At 35.3% G+C, this 17,509-nt stretch overlaps 6 protein-coding genes across 6 annotated transcripts; 3 read left to right on the top strand and 3 right to left on the bottom strand.

Moving 5' to 3' along the window:
* Nucleotides 1-79: 79 nt before the first annotated feature.
* Nucleotides 80-2,385, top strand: emb-27 (Cell division cycle protein 16 homolog). The gene is made up of 7 exons (NM_063311.10): nucleotides 80-166; nucleotides 213-317; nucleotides 362-866; nucleotides 913-1,312; nucleotides 1,356-1,722; nucleotides 1,773-2,067; nucleotides 2,112-2,385. Exons 1-7 carry the CDS (start codon nucleotides 81-83, stop codon nucleotides 2,319-2,321), a joined length of 1,968 nt encoding a protein of 655 aa, NP_495712.1. The 5' UTR covers nucleotide 80; the 3' UTR covers nucleotides 2,322-2,385.
* On the bottom strand, nucleotides 2,325-3,901 carry pch-2 (Putative pachytene checkpoint protein 2). The gene is made up of 5 exons (NM_063310.9): nucleotides 3,832-3,901; nucleotides 3,657-3,778; nucleotides 3,034-3,608; nucleotides 2,660-2,980; nucleotides 2,325-2,613 (listed from the first exon to the last, which is right to left on the bottom strand). Exons 1-5 carry the CDS (start codon nucleotides 3,891-3,893, stop codon nucleotides 2,419-2,421), a joined length of 1,275 nt encoding a protein of 424 aa, NP_495711.1. The 5' UTR covers nucleotides 3,894-3,901; the 3' UTR covers nucleotides 2,325-2,418.
* A 307-nt stretch (nucleotides 3,902-4,208) lies between these two features.
* On the bottom strand, nucleotides 4,209-4,927 carry tmem-138 (Transmembrane protein 138). Its single transcript, NM_001026903.3, has 3 exons — nucleotides 4,767-4,927; nucleotides 4,538-4,709; nucleotides 4,209-4,493 (listed from the first exon to the last, which is right to left on the bottom strand). Exons 1-3 carry the CDS (start codon nucleotides 4,886-4,888, stop codon nucleotides 4,257-4,259), a joined length of 531 nt encoding a protein of 176 aa, NP_001022074.1. The 5' UTR covers nucleotides 4,889-4,927; the 3' UTR covers nucleotides 4,209-4,256.
* Nucleotides 4,928-5,304: 377 nt separating this feature from the next.
* tub-1 (Tubby protein homolog 1) lies at nucleotides 5,305-8,154 on the top strand. Its single transcript, NM_063309.5, has 6 exons — nucleotides 5,305-5,449; nucleotides 6,064-6,234; nucleotides 6,371-6,568; nucleotides 6,617-6,971; nucleotides 7,015-7,216; nucleotides 7,262-8,154. Exons 1-6 carry the CDS (start codon nucleotides 5,313-5,315, stop codon nucleotides 7,477-7,479), a joined length of 1,281 nt encoding a protein of 426 aa, NP_495710.1. The 5' UTR covers nucleotides 5,305-5,312; the 3' UTR covers nucleotides 7,480-8,154.
* Nucleotides 8,155-12,219: 4,065 nt separating this feature from the next.
* On the top strand, nucleotides 12,220-15,066 carry btbz-2 (BTB domain-containing protein). Its single transcript, NM_063308.7, has 5 exons — nucleotides 12,220-12,340; nucleotides 12,385-12,620; nucleotides 13,102-13,714; nucleotides 13,761-13,890; nucleotides 14,557-15,066. Exons 1-5 carry the CDS (start codon nucleotides 12,235-12,237, stop codon nucleotides 14,885-14,887), a joined length of 1,416 nt encoding a protein of 471 aa, NP_495709.1. The 5' UTR covers nucleotides 12,220-12,234; the 3' UTR covers nucleotides 14,888-15,066.
* Nucleotides 15,014-17,488, bottom strand: F10B5.2 (Protein AAR2 homolog). Its single transcript, NM_063307.7, has 5 exons — nucleotides 17,248-17,488; nucleotides 17,110-17,201; nucleotides 16,720-17,064; nucleotides 15,356-15,586; nucleotides 15,014-15,303 (listed from the first exon to the last, which is right to left on the bottom strand). Exons 1-5 carry the CDS (start codon nucleotides 17,447-17,449, stop codon nucleotides 15,100-15,102), a joined length of 1,074 nt encoding a protein of 357 aa, NP_495708.1. The 5' UTR covers nucleotides 17,450-17,488; the 3' UTR covers nucleotides 15,014-15,099.
* Nucleotides 17,489-17,509: the final 21 nt, after the last annotated feature.

Here is a 17,509-nt window from a genome sequence, read left to right as displayed (position 1 = left end):
TATTGAATTTCTATTTTACAATTCTTGTTGCTTAACTTAAGTTCTCTACTTACTAAACAAATATACGAAGCCTTTACAGCATGAGCGCGATCTCGCCTGATACAAAAAGTTTTGCGATTCCGACATTGGCTGATGAAGGTTCCTCAAGCAAGCCAGCATCATCTTTGTGAGTTTAATAAATAACATTTCTTTTTCAAACTACAATTTTTCAGAGATTTGCCGAAACACGAGTCTATTCGTTTCAAGCCGATTAAAACACTTGCAAGTAGAATTGATGGATCGGAGTATTATGACGAGGCGAGCATGGAGAAAGTGATGTCAGTTTGAGACCAGCATATATATTAATATGTTATATTTTTAGGGAAATGCTTGAAATCGGCAGAACCGATGAAGCTGTAGCTTACGCGGATACATTATACTCTAATATAATTGATGATGAACAGCAAGATATTGTCACCATCGCTGAATACGTAAAAATTCTCGTCGTTCTCCGTCAATGGCGGCGTATTAGCCATATTATTGCTCGTGGGAACTATCATCAGATTCACATTGTTTTTGCTTATTATGCCGCTACCGCACTTTTCCAACGGAAATTATACGAAGATGTAGCTGAATTATCGGTCGGTCATCTTCTTCCAAGTAATGGCCAAATTGGACCTCTTCCTGTTCGAACACTTTCACAAGTGACGGGGAGATATGTCGAGGAAGAAAGAATGAAGTACTCATTTGCAAATATGGCCGAATTGGATAATAGCTCTAAAAAGCTCAGAATGGTTCCAGCTCTTATGATAACCATAGCAGAAAGTTTTTTGAAATTGATGAATCGTGATGCTGCAATGATTTGTATTAATTACGCGCTGAGTCTTGTAAGTCATCTTTTATACATGATTTGACCGTGTTTTATTATTTCAGGATAATACAACTCTCCATGTCGAACGATTAATGGCAAAATACAATCTGGTTGAGCCTGCGATGTGGGAGAAGTACAGAAAAGTCAGAAATGAACAGCTGAAGTTACACGAAGGAAATCATGATCCACGAATTCTTATGGAACGTGCTCAACGTGCCTACGAGATGGGTCGATTTCGAGAAACAAAAAAAATCACTGACGAGCTATTTGATCTATTTGGACCACATCCTGAGTGCATTATTCTTCGTATTCACTGCCTAACAATGTTAAAGGATTCTCGATCTCTGCTTGAATTAGGTCATCAACTAGTTAGTGATGATCCTCATATTCCACTTCCATGGTATTGTGTTGCTATGTATTATTATAGTATTGGAGCAAACTCAAGAGCTCGAAATTTCATCAGTATGTTTCCCATTTCATTGAGGTTTAAATAGAGCTTCTTTAGGTAAATGCACGATGATGGATTCGACGTTTGCTGAAGGATGGGTGGCTTTTGGTCATATTCTTCACTATGAAGTTGAACACGAACAGTCCATGAGTTGCTATTACAGAGCGTCGAAACTTGTGGATAAAAGTTCTGAACCGTTCTTGTACACTTCTCTTCAGTACAGTACGCATAGTCAGAAGCTGAGCAAGAAGTTCATGGGAGAAGCAGTTGCTCGGGCACCGAATGACCCTCTGATTCGTCACGAAGAAGCTTGTGTAGCCTATACTGCAAAAAGTTACGCGGAAGCCGATATTTTATTCAGAACTGTTTTGTATATGGTTACAGAGACCGATGAAATCATTCCAATTGAAGAAGTCTTGAAAAAGTAAGTATCTAATTCGATGATTATTTGAGAGAAAAATAACATTTTTTCAGGAAAATCGACGACTTTTGGCACCCAATGCTCAATAACATTGGCCACATAGCCAGACGGCAAGGAAGGCTGAATGAAGCAATCATGTTTTATCAAAAAGCTATCCGAATGGAGCCAAAGTTTGTAGATGCCATTGCATCAACTGCTCTCTGTTACGCAGTTCTCGGCAACATTGATAAAGCAACTGAATTCTTCAATAAAGCTCTTGCGATCGATCCATTTAATGAAACAATCCGTCAATGTCTGTCAAAAATGATTCAAGCGTCAAAAGAAAGTTATTCTGTTGATCAACAAACGGTAAATATACTATATCTTATGTTATCTAGGTTTTTTGTTTTCAGCTCCCGCCCGCATACAACTCTGAAACATACTTCGGTGCACAAGAAATTCTTCCGTACTGTGCAATAAGAAAACCACGAAATGATGGATTCGTTGTTCCGTCCATCGTATCGTCAAGCCAACCATTTATGTCGATGCTGAGAGATCGTTTGCGAAGACAGGATCAACTATATGCACAAGAGCCAGATAACGATGCAGGAAATCAAGTGTAAAATGTCGCAACTTTATTTATTCATCCAATTTTTAAGTCTTTCAATTATAAATTTTTAATCCTTCATTTCGAGAATGACAAAAAACAACGCATAAAATTTAATTATTTCTACTCAGACGCTCTTTTACAGCCTCGAGAAAGAGATTCATGCAATTCGGCAGTGTGATAGTTTCTTCCGGACTTTTTGAATAAACCAGTGTAGGAAGCATGGATATTGCTCGTCCAGAGAGTCCACGCGCTTCTTGGGCGATTTTAAAAAGAATCTCGGTAAACTCATTTCTTGGTGCTTTCGTCTGTAAACAGTTGACAATTATTTCGAAACATTTGTGTTAAACTCACATCACAAATATCTTGTGGCCAATAATCAGTGTGAACTTCATTATCAATAACAACACCAATCCGGGCCAATTCCATAATTGATGATTTCAGCATAGAATATCGTGCAAAGTCCGAAGGCTGCCCGACATTTTTTACAATGTCGGCTCGATCAACGAGAGCTTTATCCAGAGTTGATTCCAGGTTCGACGTACACAGAATAAGTACGTTATCACGTCTCCTGATTCTATCAATTTGAGTGAGAAGGGCGTTGACTGCTCGAATGGCGTCCGATGGTTCAGAACGAGATGATGAGGATTCACGACACATTCCGAGCGATTCAACCTGACATAAAAACTGATGAAAACCAGAAAAATTGTTTTTTAAAAAAATCAAACCTCGTCGATAAGAACAAAAACCATGCACTTCTCATCTTCAGCTAGTTCATCAATTTGATCGAACATTTTTTGAACGAGTTTTCCACTTTCTGAGAACCATTTTGAAAACAGGCTATGACTATTGATTTCCAACATTACAGATTTTGAATATTTATCGTTCATTCGAATTGATAAATGCTGGGCAAGTCCTTTGCATAAAGAAGTTTTCCCTGTTCCTGGTGGTCCAGTTAAAAGAATTAGTCGATTCACATTGATGATTTTTGTGTTTACGTGTTTCTCCGAAAGTCTTGCCAAAGCTGCTACGTAAGACATAACTTCATTTTTAAGATTTGAATCATAAATTAGATTCTCCCAAATGGAATCGAACTCAACACATGGGAGCTGCCATAATTGAGATCCAATGATGCTTTCATCTCCATCATCGTCACCGATATTTTGCGATAGTGGTCCGTCCTTATGAAGCTTGTAGACATGAATATTCGAAGGATTGATTGTTAAATCATTGACGTTTTCAAAAAGTTCCCCATCTCTGAGTTCACAAGTTCCAATAACTAGTTTTTCGAACAATTCATTGACTGAAATGAATATGTTAAAAATGAGGAATTTTAAAATTGAAATCTTACGTGACGAATCCCCTTGAAACAGTTCGACAGACGAAATTGGCTTCCAGTTTCTCGCGTTTTTCGAGGCTGCTTTAATTAGTTCTTCGAATTCGGAAAACCTCTTTTGAACTGTTGATTTAGGACTGCAAATTTCGAAAATTATTATTTATTAAAAATAATATTATTTATCGCTCACAACTTTTGACAAATTCGAATTTCGGCATGGATGTTTTTCAAAGTCTTCATTGGCTCGTGCATACTTTAGTCTGAAAATTCCGCTAAACTTAAACAGTTAATAAAGGAAATCAAGGTAAATCAAGTAAACGAATAAAGGCAAGTATATAGTTTATTTGATTAAAAGTTAGCGAAATGCCGGCAAAGTTTTAAATAATCGCAGGTCCCGCGAAAATCAAAGTAAGCGTCAACAGGTGATTGACGCACTTACCTTTGCTGACGCACGTTTTGTGCCATTTTGAATATATGGGCGGGGCTTAGGAGGTTTACGGTAATTTTTCGAATTGATTAATAATTAAAAGTGAGGCCAGATATCTGCATTAGATTCATATTTTAAAAAAACATTAATTTATTTCAAAGGAATAGCGAAAAATGAGAATTAAATCTCTAATTATTTTCTGCAGCTGTTCTAGCTTCGATTTTCGCTGCCTTATCGTTCATGTGCTTAATGAAAAGTTCTCGAAGCCACGTTGAATCGGAGTTATACTTTGGATCCGATATCTGAAGAGCTGTACGCTTGTAGTATGCATAGAAAACACATGAAACAATTTTGTGAATTATAAAAAACAAAAGTAAAGGTCCGTTCATAAAAATATTAACTGTGCGGTCTTCCCAAGTTGAGCTCTGAAATAACTTTTACAACTATGCAAATATGCAAAAATACTGACCAAACTCGCATAGTGATATCCAATAGAAACAAATGTATAAAGTATCGAAATGATGACTGTTGGCAAAAATTGAAAAATGACGATATGAATAAGACCAAGTTGAAATACAAATGTTGCAGTGAATGAGACAAAAAGAACGAGTGAAGACATAATGAGTAGAGTATCTTGTAGTCTAAAAATTTTAATTTTAAAAAAACACAAAATTAAACTAAATTTGAAACTTTCTTACATATAAATTAAAAGCAAAGTCATGTTATTCCCATAGCAGAGAACTCCAAGTGCATTGAATAATATATCGATGGAAAGCATGAAGACTTGAGTTGTTAATACATATGGATATTTGGATGTCATGCTAAAAATTATACATTCATTTATGTTGCTTTAGCTGCTGAAATTTTAAAAAATTCAAATTTTTTGCATGAACGGCTCTAATTGTTATCTTTGATCGTCTAAACTCTCTTTTTCAGAGCCACTAAAGGAAAAAAGTATTAAAAGGTGCATTGGCGTCGTCTTGGAGACGATGCCAATATCTTTTGACACACCACACGCTTCGAACGGGGCTCTTTACTCTTTCTTCGCCTTCTCTCACAAAATCTCCATGACAACGTGGAGCCAATGCTCTCTCAGTCCCATTTCTCTCTTCTTCAGTATTCGAGTCAAGATATCAATCCGCTTTTGTTTTTTTGTTTCATTCCTCTTATCCTCATTTAAGAATATAATCGGCTTGTTTCCAATCATTTTTAGTTCAAAAACTATTCAAAGTTTCCAGGTAATCATGACTGATACTAACTCACAATGGATTGAAATGAACTTGCAAAGACAACGAAAAATGCTCGAAGACAAGCAAAAACAAAAACGTCATCAAAGTGCGGGAAGCGTGAGAACCACTTCAACAGCAATGAGTATGAATAGGTTTGTTCTTTTCTAGAAGACTCTTTCTTAAGTTGAAGTTAAGGTGCAAATAGAGTAATTTTCGGCATTTGTGCATACTCTTTTTTTTGGACCAACTATACTTGTTAGACAAAAAGTTGAAGACAAATGCAAAGCTAAAAGAAGCTCAGTAATTGTCATTATAACGAATCCTTTTTCAATGTATTAGAGTATACGATGGACCAATACAATTTCATAAGAAAGTTTGCAAAATAGCTGATCAAAAGTTCTAAGGTGATGTGTAGAGAAGTCTAGTACCAGAGAAAGAAAAATGTGTTCAGCATTGTAGTCTCTACGTTTGTCAGTGAAAAAACCAGTGTATCTTATAACCTATTCAAGATTTCTAAAATTCTAATATTTGATAAAATTATTTTTCGAAAGAGTATTACGTATTTTTCTATCAGAAACTCAATTTTCAGATGCAGAAATGTAGAATTACCTACGTAATTGAACACATGGGAATTCAGAAAACAATATTGTTTGGTTACTGAAAAAGTGAAAGGAGTAATTAGTTTTGGAAAACTTTGTGTGGCATTTCAGAATTCGAAAAGCTTTAAAGCTATCATTAAAGAATTCAAAAATAAACATATTTCCAGTATGAAAGACTATCCAACATTTGACAACTCGTTGCCGTTTAGCATTTCTGATAACTCATCGGTTTCTGTGAGCATGAATACTCCATTAATTCCAACTCAAGATCCAATTGCTCAACCACGTATGCAGTCGATGCCACGTCAACAGCCACAGCAAGTTCAAGAGTCACTCATGTGAGTTAATCAGTATATCAAATGAAGTTGTATTAACCCTATTTTCAAGAAAAATAAGCTCGATGCAGCAGTAATTTTTTAATTTCACCGACTTTTCCTGATTTTAATAATTTTTCCAATTTCCAAGCTATTTCAGCTCAATCGGTGATTATCCTGATAATGACATCAATGCAAAACTCTCAAAAGTAAATTTAACTTCGTGTGTTGTATCTGATGATGAGGATGAAGATAAGAGAAGTTATGCTGATAGTCCATGGAACACTGATGTAGTGGCTGATAGGATTCCAAGTGAAGTACTCCCTGATTATAATTTTATTAAGAATAACTTGGCTAAGTATGTTAGAGAATGGCGCATTTGACGATGTACATGTTACAATTTCAGATTTGTTGAAGATCCAGCAGTGGAGCATTGTCTTTATAAATGCTCAATAACTCGCCAAAAAAGTGGAGTTGATAAGGGAATGTTTCCTACGTATTTTCTTCATTTGGAAGAGTTTGACACGGATAAACGGCAAAAGATTTTCTTATTGGCTGCTAGAAAACGGAAGAAGAGTACTACAGCAAACTATTTACTCAGTACAGATCCAACAAACTTATCTCGTGAAGGAGAGGGATACTGTGCAAAAGTTAGGTCAAACGCTCTAGGAACTCAATTCACAGTATATGATTCTGGACAAAATCCAAAGAAAACTACAAATCACGCGGCTATCCGCCAAGAGCTTGCTGCCGTTATTTATGTGAGTTTCGAAAATACTTCATTAGTATTATTTTCTCTTTCAGGAAACAAATGTTCTCGGATTTAAAGGCCCTCGAAAAATGACAATTGTTATGCCTGGAATTGAGCCTCCGACTGAAAATAGACCGGCAGTTCGTTGCCCGGTTCGTCCAATTCAGGACAAACACACATTACTCGAGAGATATAGACTCAATGATTTGGATTCTCTGAAAATATTATCCAATAAGAGTCCACAATGGAACGATGGTGAGATTGAAAATAATTAATCAAATTTACAAATTTGAATTTCAGAAACTCAATCATACGTTCTAAACTTCCATGGAAGAGTCACTCAAGCATCTGTTAAAAACTTTCAAATAATTCATCAAAGTTCTCCTGAATATATCGTTATGCAGTTTGGTAGAATTTCAGATGATGAGTTCACAATGGACTTTAGGTATCCACTGTCGGCGGTTCAAGCATTTGGAATTGCAATGACAAGTTTCCACGGAAAACTTGCATGTGAATGAATGTCCTTTATTTTAAGAGAAAACCAAAAAACTTTCTGGTAGATCATCCGACAACTAAACTTCCCAATAATTATTTTTAACGCTAACAATCTCGGTTGCTCCCTCTCTCTCTCTTTTTGGAGCTTTATTTAATAATCATTTCAGTTTCATACCTGTCAACATTTCCGTACTTGTACATTAAAACCACACATTTTAGATAATTTTCAGATAACCCCGGGAAATCCTGGGTACAAGAACGTCAGAAATGCCCAGGGATTTTCCAATGATAGTTCAAAATTGAGATAATTTTAGAAAACCTCAATAAATATCTGTTTAAAAAATTCAAGCAAGCCCGCGAAACTCTTTTTAAAGGTTTCAATGCAATTGTTTAGTGTGGGTTTGTAATGCACAAGTAGCTCATATTCAAACATTTTAAACATCTTTCAAATTTTGATTGACACATATTTTTTTAGTCTGTTTCTCTGTAATCCTTTTGTCTGTAACACTTTTCAAATGTTTGTATCCATACTATCCTGATATACTAATGAGCCACCTAAACAAAGTGACACTGTGATGTATTTGTTCTCCGTTCGATTTTCCTTGTCCCATCATTCAAATGTTCCGTCCCATCATCATCATCATCATGATTGTCACAATTTTCCTTTTTCTTATTTCAAATAAACATAAAGTAACACACTCATGCAATAATAATAATTTTACTCGTCGGCGGCAACCCGAAAGCGTGAAATCAAACACAATAAGAGATCAGAAAAGAGTGCCGCCCGTGTCAGAAAATGAGTCAGATAACAATTAAAACATCTTCTCCTTTTCACTGACCACTTTATTCAAAAAATACCGAAGAATTGTAGAACCGTCCAGCTTTAAAACAACTTTTGAACAGTTTTCAAGTAGTCCAATTAATACAAACCCAATTTTTTGGTCAAAACATTGAAACAGGTTACATCTGAAAAAAACGATGCTATCGAGAGGAGCTTTGACCGAATTGACGGGAGAAAAAACTGGCTGGAAATGTTGGGACTGTAGAATTATTTTGAAGTTTTTGATGTTGCGAAAAATAGATGAAATGCGAGAGAATGGTTTCAGTTTAATGTAGCAGAAGTAGTAGTAGTAGTACATTAAACTTGTTTTTCGTCTGCTTCTGCTATACCATTTCTTGTTCGTTTTTTGATGACCAACATATTGGCATGGAAGAAATAAAAATACGTAGCACACGATCTACTGTAAAGAAACATTTCAGAAAGTTGTGTGAAAAGCCACGTGGACTTACAACAAGGCGAATCTAGAAACCTAGAGAATAGGTTTGGTATTTGTTAATAAATATGGTTTTGAAAGATTCTTTTTGGATCTACAGGAAAACGTAAGCATATTCAGAGGAGATTGGTTTTTAAATTTTTCTCTGAATATTGGAGACAGCTACTTTCCGAGAGCGTGCAATTTTTCCCTTATTCATTAAACTCGGAGAGCCCTGCTCTTCCTGTTTCTCAAAAATTCAAATATCGGTGCCTTTCCTACCGTAAACATTGAATGGTGACAGTGTGATTGTGCCCTTTCCACGTTGCAATAATTTCTCTATTTTCTTGCTCTTTTGCTGCTTTTGCCTGCATCGTCGTTCCATTGTTAATGTCTCTCACAAATACACATCCATTGTGTAAAGTTACTGTAGAAGTAGTGAAAGACTAGACAGACACACAGGGAATGACTCAAAGAAAGAGAAAAGAAAAGAAATATGAAAAAAGGAAGGACAAGAAGAGGAAGAAGAAAAAGAAAATGCGAAGAAAAAAAAGAAGAAAGAGAGCGGTCAGTGACACGGGGGTAAAAGGAGCAAAAAGAGAGCAGAATGATGATGGGCAAACATGGCCACGAAATTGAATTTCGCGGAAACCTTGAAATGAGCTTCTCGGGGGCTCAATTTGTGTGTTGCCTCCTGGCTCCGAGTGCCTCAGTTTATCCGTTTTCCATTTCCGTTTGGGTCAAATCATGTCTTACCTAAATCTCGGTAGGATTTGAGTTTTTTGTCTAAGACAATTCTAGATTTTTTCAAAGATTCTAGGTTGACTCCATAAATGCAAAAATCGAACATCCTGAAGGTGACTCATTTTTTAAGTACCCACATATACAAGAATATATGGAGGAGGCTCAATTTGAAACATTTACGCGCATAACAAATGAAAAAAGAGAGAATTAGTTCTTTATGGTTTTCTAGAAATTCTTTTAGTACGCGAGTTAGAATGCTTTGTGTTGCTTTTTGTTAAGGATTACGGTAGCCAACATCATTTTGCAAAGTATGTGTCCTAACTCAAATTAACAGAAATCAACATTATTCCACTTAATCATCTAGGCTAGGTAGAAGTCAGTTTCTAGATTTTGAACTTACTAGACTAGTCTTTTTAGGATGTCATGTTTACCTTTCCAGTGTTAAGAACTTTAAAAGTCTTTTGATTCATAAAACATCGAATTGCAAGTAAACTCATATAATTTTATCTAGTTTGATCTAGCTCTCAATTTTTGATTAATTATATTACACAAATCAGTATACATGTTTTCAAAATTAAACGATAAAAGCTGTAGGCGCAGTTAGTTTAGATTTTAAATTCAAAAATCTCTTTTTATGATATGATGAGTACAGCTCTCATTGTGATGACTCTATGTATCAGTTCGAAATCTTCAAGATCATTATCTGAAACATTTGAGAATCAGGAACTAACGCTGAAAACTTGAAAACCGGTGTTCACAGACAAACACTTGTCTTTCATTTTTATTTTGATTTCTTTAAAAAAAATACTACGAAGAGAAATGAAATCCAGTTTTTTCTGTTATTACTCTACACTTTTACACTTTACATTTTGGAACCAATTCAAATAATCTCCCTGCCTACTCTACCACTCTCGGTGGGTCAGTAATTAATGGACCGCCCACTTTTTATTTCGGCCGCCGATGGCCATGTCTTCGATCATTTTAAGAAAATTTCGAAATGTATGTTTTGGTTTTTCTTTTTGAATTTCAGATTGTTGGTTTCAGTATTTGTTTTGAGAATTATAGTATTTTGGTATTCACTAGTTACAACAGAAAATGAATTGTCCTAATTGTATTACTACTAATAAAGGAAATACGATACCGTTTTCTTGACAAAAATTTAAAAAAAAACGTAGATCCTGTCAAACCTAGAGTACATTAAGCTTGATCTTATAAACCAGCATATTGAGTCTGGCTGCTTCCAACTCTTTTGTTTTCACTGTTACCAAATTTTAAAAAAGTTCTAGAAAAATGAAAGGGTACATTTTTCTTTTTTAAGGTCTCGCTTAACATTTTGGTGTATAAAATTTCAAACTTGATAATAAGAAAGACAAATGGAAACTATCTTTTGTTTTTTGATATCAAAATACTCAACTTCACTTCTCAAAATGGTCAATTAATGATTCTCCGTTACTATCACTTTCTTGCATATTTGTTTTTTTCAGAAATTTCAAAACAAGCTCTTAAAAAAACCTTATCACTACAGAAGTTTAGTTTATTTTGTTCAAGTTGTATTACCCCACCCAACATGGGAAAATGATAACTGCGAACTGTTTTGGCAAATCAGTATAGCGAACATGTGTTGAATGCTGAGTTGCTGTAATTCTTCCATTTTCAAAATTTTTGAAGTTTTTTTTCTTGTTACTGTAGAAACGATAGACTGAGCAAATATCATGAGACCTTTGACAATGTGAGATGACTCAGGAAAAAAGAGGAAAAGCCTACCGTACCGACCGGAGCCAGGGACCTCTAAAAACAAAAACATAATGAGGTCATTGTGAGAATATGAATACAGTAAGAGGTTTCCAAATACTAGAAAGACATTTAATTTCTTATCATTCACGATCAAAGACAATTCTAAGTGTGTTTTTCGAATCGAGACACCTGAAAAACAGGTTGAAAAAAGGTGTACTCCGACCTCCATGCTGTCCGAATTCTACGTTTTATTGATTTATAAGATACTTGACAAATTTCAAGAAGTTCTCATAGATCACTGTTGCGCAACTTGTAAATTCCCTTATTACGCATTATCATTTTTGTAAAACATTTCACAAAAATGAAATGAGCAAAATGTATGGAGAAAATTTGCTAAGTAACCAAAAAGTAGGTTGGAACAAATTTGGAAGCATTCTAATAACTGTATTTATGTATAAGAAGGAAAGACAGGGAAAGTAGTCCCGGATTTCAAATCGCGATTTATGAAATTAGAAAGAGTATGCTCAAAATAAATCGCCAGAAAAACTTTTGGCTCAACTCTCAGAACAGTGCTTCAGTGCGTTTTTTTCGCAGATGTCGGTTGTTTTCCTTACCTTATAATTACTCTAGCAAGAAGTTTATGAGATATATCATAATTGCGCATTTTAAAGTAATTTTACAAATTAATAAACACATATTTGCCGAAATAAGGTTTTTAAAAGAATCACTGAAATCTTCTGCTCAAACGTTGTTGTACTTCATTCATACAGACCACATGTAAGTCTCACTATTAAACGTTTTCAAAAAATGGAACAGTTCTTCCGGTTTTAAATATTACTTATTGTTGCTCAAAACAACTTTCCCTCATTTCTCACCTTTACCGCCGGCATCTCTTCTTTACTGTTCACCTCATCTATGGCCCCGCCTACAAGTTTTGGCTCTTCCCCTCGTGGTGCTCAACCATAACACGGTCACTTTCCCTTTTGTTTTACGTAATCTGAACATTCCTCGTATTTTATTTGATTTTTTCAGATTCGGTGATATCAAATGGAGGAAGATAACCAAAGTCCTAGTCCATCGGAATCATCAATTAAAACTGATTATGATGCCAAAATTCGAGTCTTGTATTCCACAAAAAATAATAAATCAGAAGGTAAAATTATATTAAATCATTTGAGACTAGGGTTCAATTTCCAGAAGAATCAGTGTTTGCCCATCGTCTAGTCCTTTCAACATTCTCTCCCCTCTTCCAGCAATTGCTCCAGGATGCCACGTCATCAAGCACATCTACCACATCTTCCACATCATCAGATGACGTCATTTCAATCAGTTTGGATCTAACAGCGTTCCCAAACGCCCTTGCCGCATTCAAAGTGATACTGGAAGCGTTATACACTGGTGATATAAAAATGAAAAGTGTCGCAGCGAATGAGGTGAGAGCAGTTCCCAAAGTAAACAGAATTAGGTTCTAATACAGTAATATTTTGAAAAAACACGACGTTGATAACAATATTTTCAAGTTGGACAGGCGGGAGTAGTAATGAATGATGTTTCTAGAAATCACTATTACGGGGATTCGTCATTTCACTTTTAGTTCCGCGTGATTTTTGAACAAGAGTTCGTGCGTAAATAAATTGATTTAGATGAAATCTCTGATAGAAAATTCTTGAAAATAAATAAAAATCACTATGAAGGTATAACAGATATGCTCTAAAATCTGTAAAAATCCGAAATGGTTTTATAAGGTAGCAACTTTTGAAATCCTAGAATTTCAGGTTCTAAATAAAATCCTGTCAAAAAATATACCAATTTTTAAGCCTAATTCGAAAATCAAAGTTGATTGGAGTTTTTTGATTGGAGTTTTCTCTATAAATTAAATTTTTTGACGATTTACGATTTTACTTTTATTTTCAGGTTCTCGCGGTATCTCGTCATTGTCAAATATCGAGTCTGGAGCCAAAAATCATGTCAGCAGTTGCTCCATTGCCTTTAAATCTAGCCAATATACTGAATTGCTCACAAAGTGTACCTTTGAATTCAAATCCTTTCCTACAGTACACCTCACCGCCAATTCAAAACTATTTGTCCAGTATGATCAGTTTATGGAGTAATCCATTCTTCAGTGCACTTTTTGGAAATACAACTGGTACACCAAGTCTGCCATTTTCACCACAATCGGATACAGAGAATAGTAGAACACAATCAGAAGGAAGTTCACCACGTGCTAATTCAACATCAACTCCACCAACAACTGATCTTGAAAAGATTGTACCAAATGATGATAAAGAAGGATGGTGTCGAAATAAGAAATATATTGAAAAAGTTGATGGCGGATTTATGTGCACTGTATGCCGAAAGATCTATGGACGGTACAATTCAGTTTCATATCATGTTACCATTTATCATAGAAATCCACCAATTAAATGTGAAGAAAATGGATGTAACTTTTCAACTCGTGAAGCAAGATATATTCATTTTCATAAATATTATCGTCATCACATTCCTCTTCCGGAAAATATTGATTTAGGTGAGCTCCAGTTTCTAATTTTTACCATTTATCTTATTCATTCCAGGTTCTCGAAAGTGTCCATTCTGTAGACACGTCTCAAAAAGTCCTGCAATGTTGGAAAAACATATTGCTCGACACGAAACCGATGGGACAAGTGGTGGCACACCAGGCGCATTGAAAAGAGCACAGAGCAAGTAGGTTACTGTAGATTTTTTGAATTTCGGATGTTGGGAAATGTTAACAACCTAATTGGGGTCTATTGTACGGTGCATTTATTGACTAGTCGGGAATGTACTTTTCGGAATGAGAGAGCCTGCGAAAATCCAATAAAACCCCCTAATAGGTGTCTGGTGAATCTAATTCTGATTTTAATTTTTACCTTATAGCTCATGGGAATCAACATTTTCTCACTAAAAACCCTAAGAACAAAATATTGAATTTGTCTAAAATTTATATTTTAACAAGTTTTAACAATTACAGTATTGTCTTCAAAGGCACACAAATTTTCTCAGTTAACAAAACATTTCCGTGTCGAGACCGGGCACCGTATTCTGGGTTGGTAATCTGTTTTATTCAGAAAATCCTTCCATCTTGTATCGAAAACTTTGGTTCCCTTCAAACTTTTAAAGTCATCTTTAATTTTCGCGATGTTTGTTTATAGTCTATCTTCGCACGCGCTATGTTTTCAGTTTTTACTGAAAATATATCGGAACGAGTGAATTCGGAAGACAAGAAAAAACTGGATTTTTTCGGATAGTAACAGAACGGGGAAGTAGTAGTAGTTGGGGGGAAAAACACGAAGATTTTTGGTTGGGCGATCAGTTGAGACAAATGAAATGAAGATATCTTCCAAATTTCAGAAAGAAAATTGTTCCAACAATGACTACTGACGTCATTGATCCGAATGTTTCCTCAATCTTTGCTCCAACAAATCCAGCTGGAAATATTCCGATTCAATGCTCATTGTGCCCGTTCTCCACTCACTCCACAGATCTTCTGTTCATTCATTTGGCAATGCAGCATGCTCAGGAACTTGCACAATGTTCAGGATTACTTGCAGATAATTCTTCAGAAACATCTACATCAAGTAGTAGTGATGGTGAACCAATGATAACTGATATTGATTTAGATGTGAAACCATTAATTGATCAGTCATTAATGCTTCACTTAAATACTCCATTATCTAATTGAATTGATCTTCTTCCAAATCATGACCTATATTTTACTACTTCATTTTTTTGTTAGGGCTTTAGATGCTTGTGATCCCCCAACCTCTGAAATTGGTTCACGTTTTCTTTCTAAATACCCAGTGCCTTTGTATTTTCAAAATTCTTTTTTTACAATAAACCAATTAAAAAAAAATATTTAAATTGAGATGCAATTTTCCACGAGAGATCTTCATATTAATCACAATTGAAATCCCACTTGAATTGATTCGTGAGATACTGTTTGAATTGGGCAGTCTTCTTTTTCAAATCATCACCGGCGTGTGCAGAGTCTCGGACGTTGGCGAACAACATTGAGAGAGTAGTTGTCAAAAAGTTGTCACGAGAAACAATATCGACGAAAAAGTCAGTGGGGCATTCTTTGAGTTGGAAGAAGAGAACCTGTAATTTATGTATTTGAAGTATTTTCTAATTGTGTTCCGTATGTTCTTACTCTGATAAATGACATGAACAACTCTTTCTCAGAGCCTAATGAATTTGGACAACACGACATCAAATGAATAATTCGTTTCCATTGCTCGAATCCTTCAAAAACTTGTCCCTGCAGAAAACAAACAAATGCAATTTGCATTTCAGCCAGCAATTGCTTCCAATCACCACCGAGAGCGCGAAGAAGACGGTAAAGACGATCAGAATATTCAATTCCTACTCGATTCTGGCTAACCTGAAATATTTTTATATTTATTTTTAAATACATTTTTAGAAAAAACAATTTTATTTTTTTATTACAAGACAGAAAACTAAATAGATTTGCCATATTTCAAGCAATTTCCCATGGAATTCGGAACTCTGATAATTTTTTTCTCAAAGAAAAAAAACAACATTAAACTTTAAAAAGCATTATAAAATTTTTTTTTAGAAATAAGTTTTTCGACAAAACTGGAATTATTGTAAATTTCATTAAAAAAATTACTCATACAGGAATTAGTATTTCAAATCAACTTTTTTACTGGTTCCGACATTAAATGAAAATAATTTAAATATTTAGCTATGTAATATCGTGTTCAATGGATACTAAGATGTTTTTAAAAAGAAACCTTTTGAATATAGCATATTTATAGATGTTACCCATGCGCGAAATTTCAGGTTTTTTTTGTTTAGAAAATCCGATACAGTATCCGGTCTCGACACGACAAATTTTTTGGAAAGTGCGATTGAATTACAAGCTGCAGAAATTTCGTCGATTTTGCATAATCTTTCTTACGATTTTCAGTAGATAAAAAATTTCATCGAAAAACTATGACAAATCGATGAAAATTCCGAAGAAACGAGTTCGAAAGTACAGTACTCTTTAAAAGGATTCAACAAAAATTTGTCGTGTTGACCAGGGGTGAGCGGCAATCGGCGATCGGCGATTTTCGTGATTTTTCGGCGATCGCCGATGAAATTTTATAGTCCAAGATAGACCCCTCTGAAGAAGGAAGAAGGTATATTTTCGGACTATTTTTCACTACTTTTCGAATTTTAAGGTATCAAGGAGTGCTTTTCGTTGCCTAATATTCCTGTTTTTATAAAAAATTATTTGAAAGAGCTCTTAAAATTAGGATTTTAAAATTGAAAAAAATTAGACGCACACTGATCGGCAATCGGCGATCGCCGATTTTTTTTTGGCAATTTGTGATCGCCGATCGCCGATTTTTTTTGGGCGGCTGCTCAGCCCTGGTGTTGACCCCGGATAATAATTTTAGGCACAAAAATCGCAACACTGTGTCTGGGTAATATAAAAAAACTAATTTTAAAACTTTTCTCATAACTCGAAAATTTATATTTTTAAAGCAAAAACGAAAAAAAATTTACCGTGAGAGGTGGTATATCTTGGAATCGAATTTCGTATCCCTCTCGAATCTTCATAATCGGTAATCCATGCTGATCTGTGAATCTCGTCCGAACTGGATTCTCTCGATCCACTCGATTTCGAAAATGACTGTCTTTGTGCTCTTTTTCTGCATTTTCCATGAACTCAGTCTCAAGGCTGACGAGCTCTGCTTGTGAAGTGATACGACCAAGTATGGGATGAATTCTTTCGACAGTGTCGGCCGTGATAAAATCAGTAAGACCATACCAGCTTCTATAGTTTTCATATGGATAGGGGGCTAGTGATGAATCCATATTCTTCAGTTGACGCTTCTTTTCAGAGATTTGCTGAAAACATACTACGACATAGAATTTATGAATTTAAATAGTTACATCAGTTGGAACTTCTTCATCTTCAAATGTTTCACTCTCTGTGTTCCATTTCTTTACCAAAATTTCCCCAGCTTTGAAGTTATGAAAGAATCCTGAAAGTAAAATGTTTCACAAAATGTAATATTGTCGCTATCTAACCAATTCTTGGAGCAGATTTAATGCTGCAATAAACAAAATGAACTCCAGGCGGAATCATTTTCAGACCCATGAACTTTTCTCCCGTCTTCCATGATTTGTAGTCAATACCGAACTCTGAAGCCTGCGGAAATCCCAGAAAAAGAAGAAAAGCTCCATTGCGATACATGTAGTCTACAATTTCAGGAGGCAATGCGCCACCCATTCGCATAGCTTGAAGCAAGATCGCAGTGTTGTCGCTCATCTAAAACGTAGTGCATGTTAT

Source organism: Caenorhabditis elegans, chromosome II, assembly GCF_000002985.6.
Source record: "Caenorhabditis elegans chromosome II".
NCBI lineage: Eukaryota > Metazoa > Nematoda > Chromadorea > Rhabditida > Rhabditidae > Caenorhabditis > Caenorhabditis elegans.
This window is presented reverse-complemented; position numbering and strand designations above follow the sequence as displayed.

What these genes read in the sequence shown, in the direction of transcription:
- emb-27 (NM_063311.10), top strand. Translation starts at nt 81, where the DNA reads ATGAGCGCGATCTCGCCTGATACAAAAAGTTTTGCGATTCCGACATTG. An exon ending in GCGAGCATGGAGAAAGTGAT is followed by an intron (nt 318 to 361) that starts GTCAGTTTGAGA and finishes TTATATTTTTAG; the next exon opens with GGAAATGCTTGAAATCGGCA. An exon ending in ATTGAAGAAGTCTTGAAAAA is followed by an intron (nt 1,723 to 1,772) that starts GTAAGTATCTAA and finishes ACATTTTTTCAG; the next exon opens with GAAAATCGACGACTTTTGGC.
- pch-2 (NM_063310.9), bottom strand. Translation starts at nt 3,893, where the DNA reads ATGCACGAGCCAATGAAGACTTTGAAAAACATCCATGCCGAAATTCGA. An exon ending in GTTTCAAGGGGATTCGTCAC is followed by an intron (nt 3,609 to 3,656) that starts GTAAGATTTCAA and finishes TATTCATTTCAG; the next exon opens with TCAATGAATTGTTCGAAAAA. An exon ending in GGCCACAAGATATTTGTGAT is followed by an intron (nt 2,614 to 2,659) that starts GTGAGTTTAACA and finishes AACTGTTTACAG; the next exon opens with ACGAAAGCACCAAGAAATGA.
- tmem-138 (NM_001026903.3), bottom strand. Translation starts at nt 4,888, where the DNA reads ATGACATCCAAATATCCATATGTATTAACAACTCAAGTCTTCATGCTT. An exon ending in ACTTTGCTTTTAATTTATAT is followed by an intron (nt 4,710 to 4,766) that starts GTAAGAAAGTTT and finishes TAAAATTTTTAG; the next exon opens with ACTACAAGATACTCTACTCA. An exon ending in GATATCACTATGCGAGTTTG is followed by an intron (nt 4,494 to 4,537) that starts GTCAGTATTTTT and finishes AAGTTATTTCAG; the next exon opens with AGCTCAACTTGGGAAGACCG.
- tub-1 (NM_063309.5), top strand. Translation starts at nt 5,313, where the DNA reads ATGACTGATACTAACTCACAATGGATTGAAATGAACTTGCAAAGACAA. An exon ending in CAAGTTCAAGAGTCACTCAT is followed by an intron (nt 6,235 to 6,370) that starts GTGAGTTAATCA and finishes AAGCTATTTCAG; the next exon opens with CTCAATCGGTGATTATCCTG. An exon ending in AGCTTGCTGCCGTTATTTAT is followed by an intron (nt 6,972 to 7,014) that starts GTGAGTTTCGAA and finishes TTTCTCTTTCAG; the next exon opens with GAAACAAATGTTCTCGGATT.
- btbz-2 (NM_063308.7), top strand. Translation starts at nt 12,235, where the DNA reads ATGGAGGAAGATAACCAAAGTCCTAGTCCATCGGAATCATCAATTAAA. An exon ending in AAAGTGTCGCAGCGAATGAG is followed by an intron (nt 12,621 to 13,101) that starts GTGAGAGCAGTT and finishes TTTTATTTTCAG; the next exon opens with GTTCTCGCGGTATCTCGTCA. An exon ending in TTGAAAAGAGCACAGAGCAA is followed by an intron (nt 13,891 to 14,556) that starts GTAGGTTACTGT and finishes TCCAAATTTCAG; the next exon opens with AAAGAAAATTGTTCCAACAA.
- F10B5.2 (NM_063307.7), bottom strand. Translation starts at nt 17,449, where the DNA reads ATGGGTGGCGCATTGCCTCCTGAAATTGTAGACTACATGTATCGCAAT. An exon ending in ATGAAGAAGTTCCAACTGAT is followed by an intron (nt 17,065 to 17,109) that starts GTAACTATTTAA and finishes GTATGTTTTCAG; the next exon opens with CAAATCTCTGAAAAGAAGCG. An exon ending in TGTTCATGTCATTTATCAGA is followed by an intron (nt 15,304 to 15,355) that starts GTAAGAACATAC and finishes CATAAATTACAG; the next exon opens with GTTCTCTTCTTCCAACTCAA.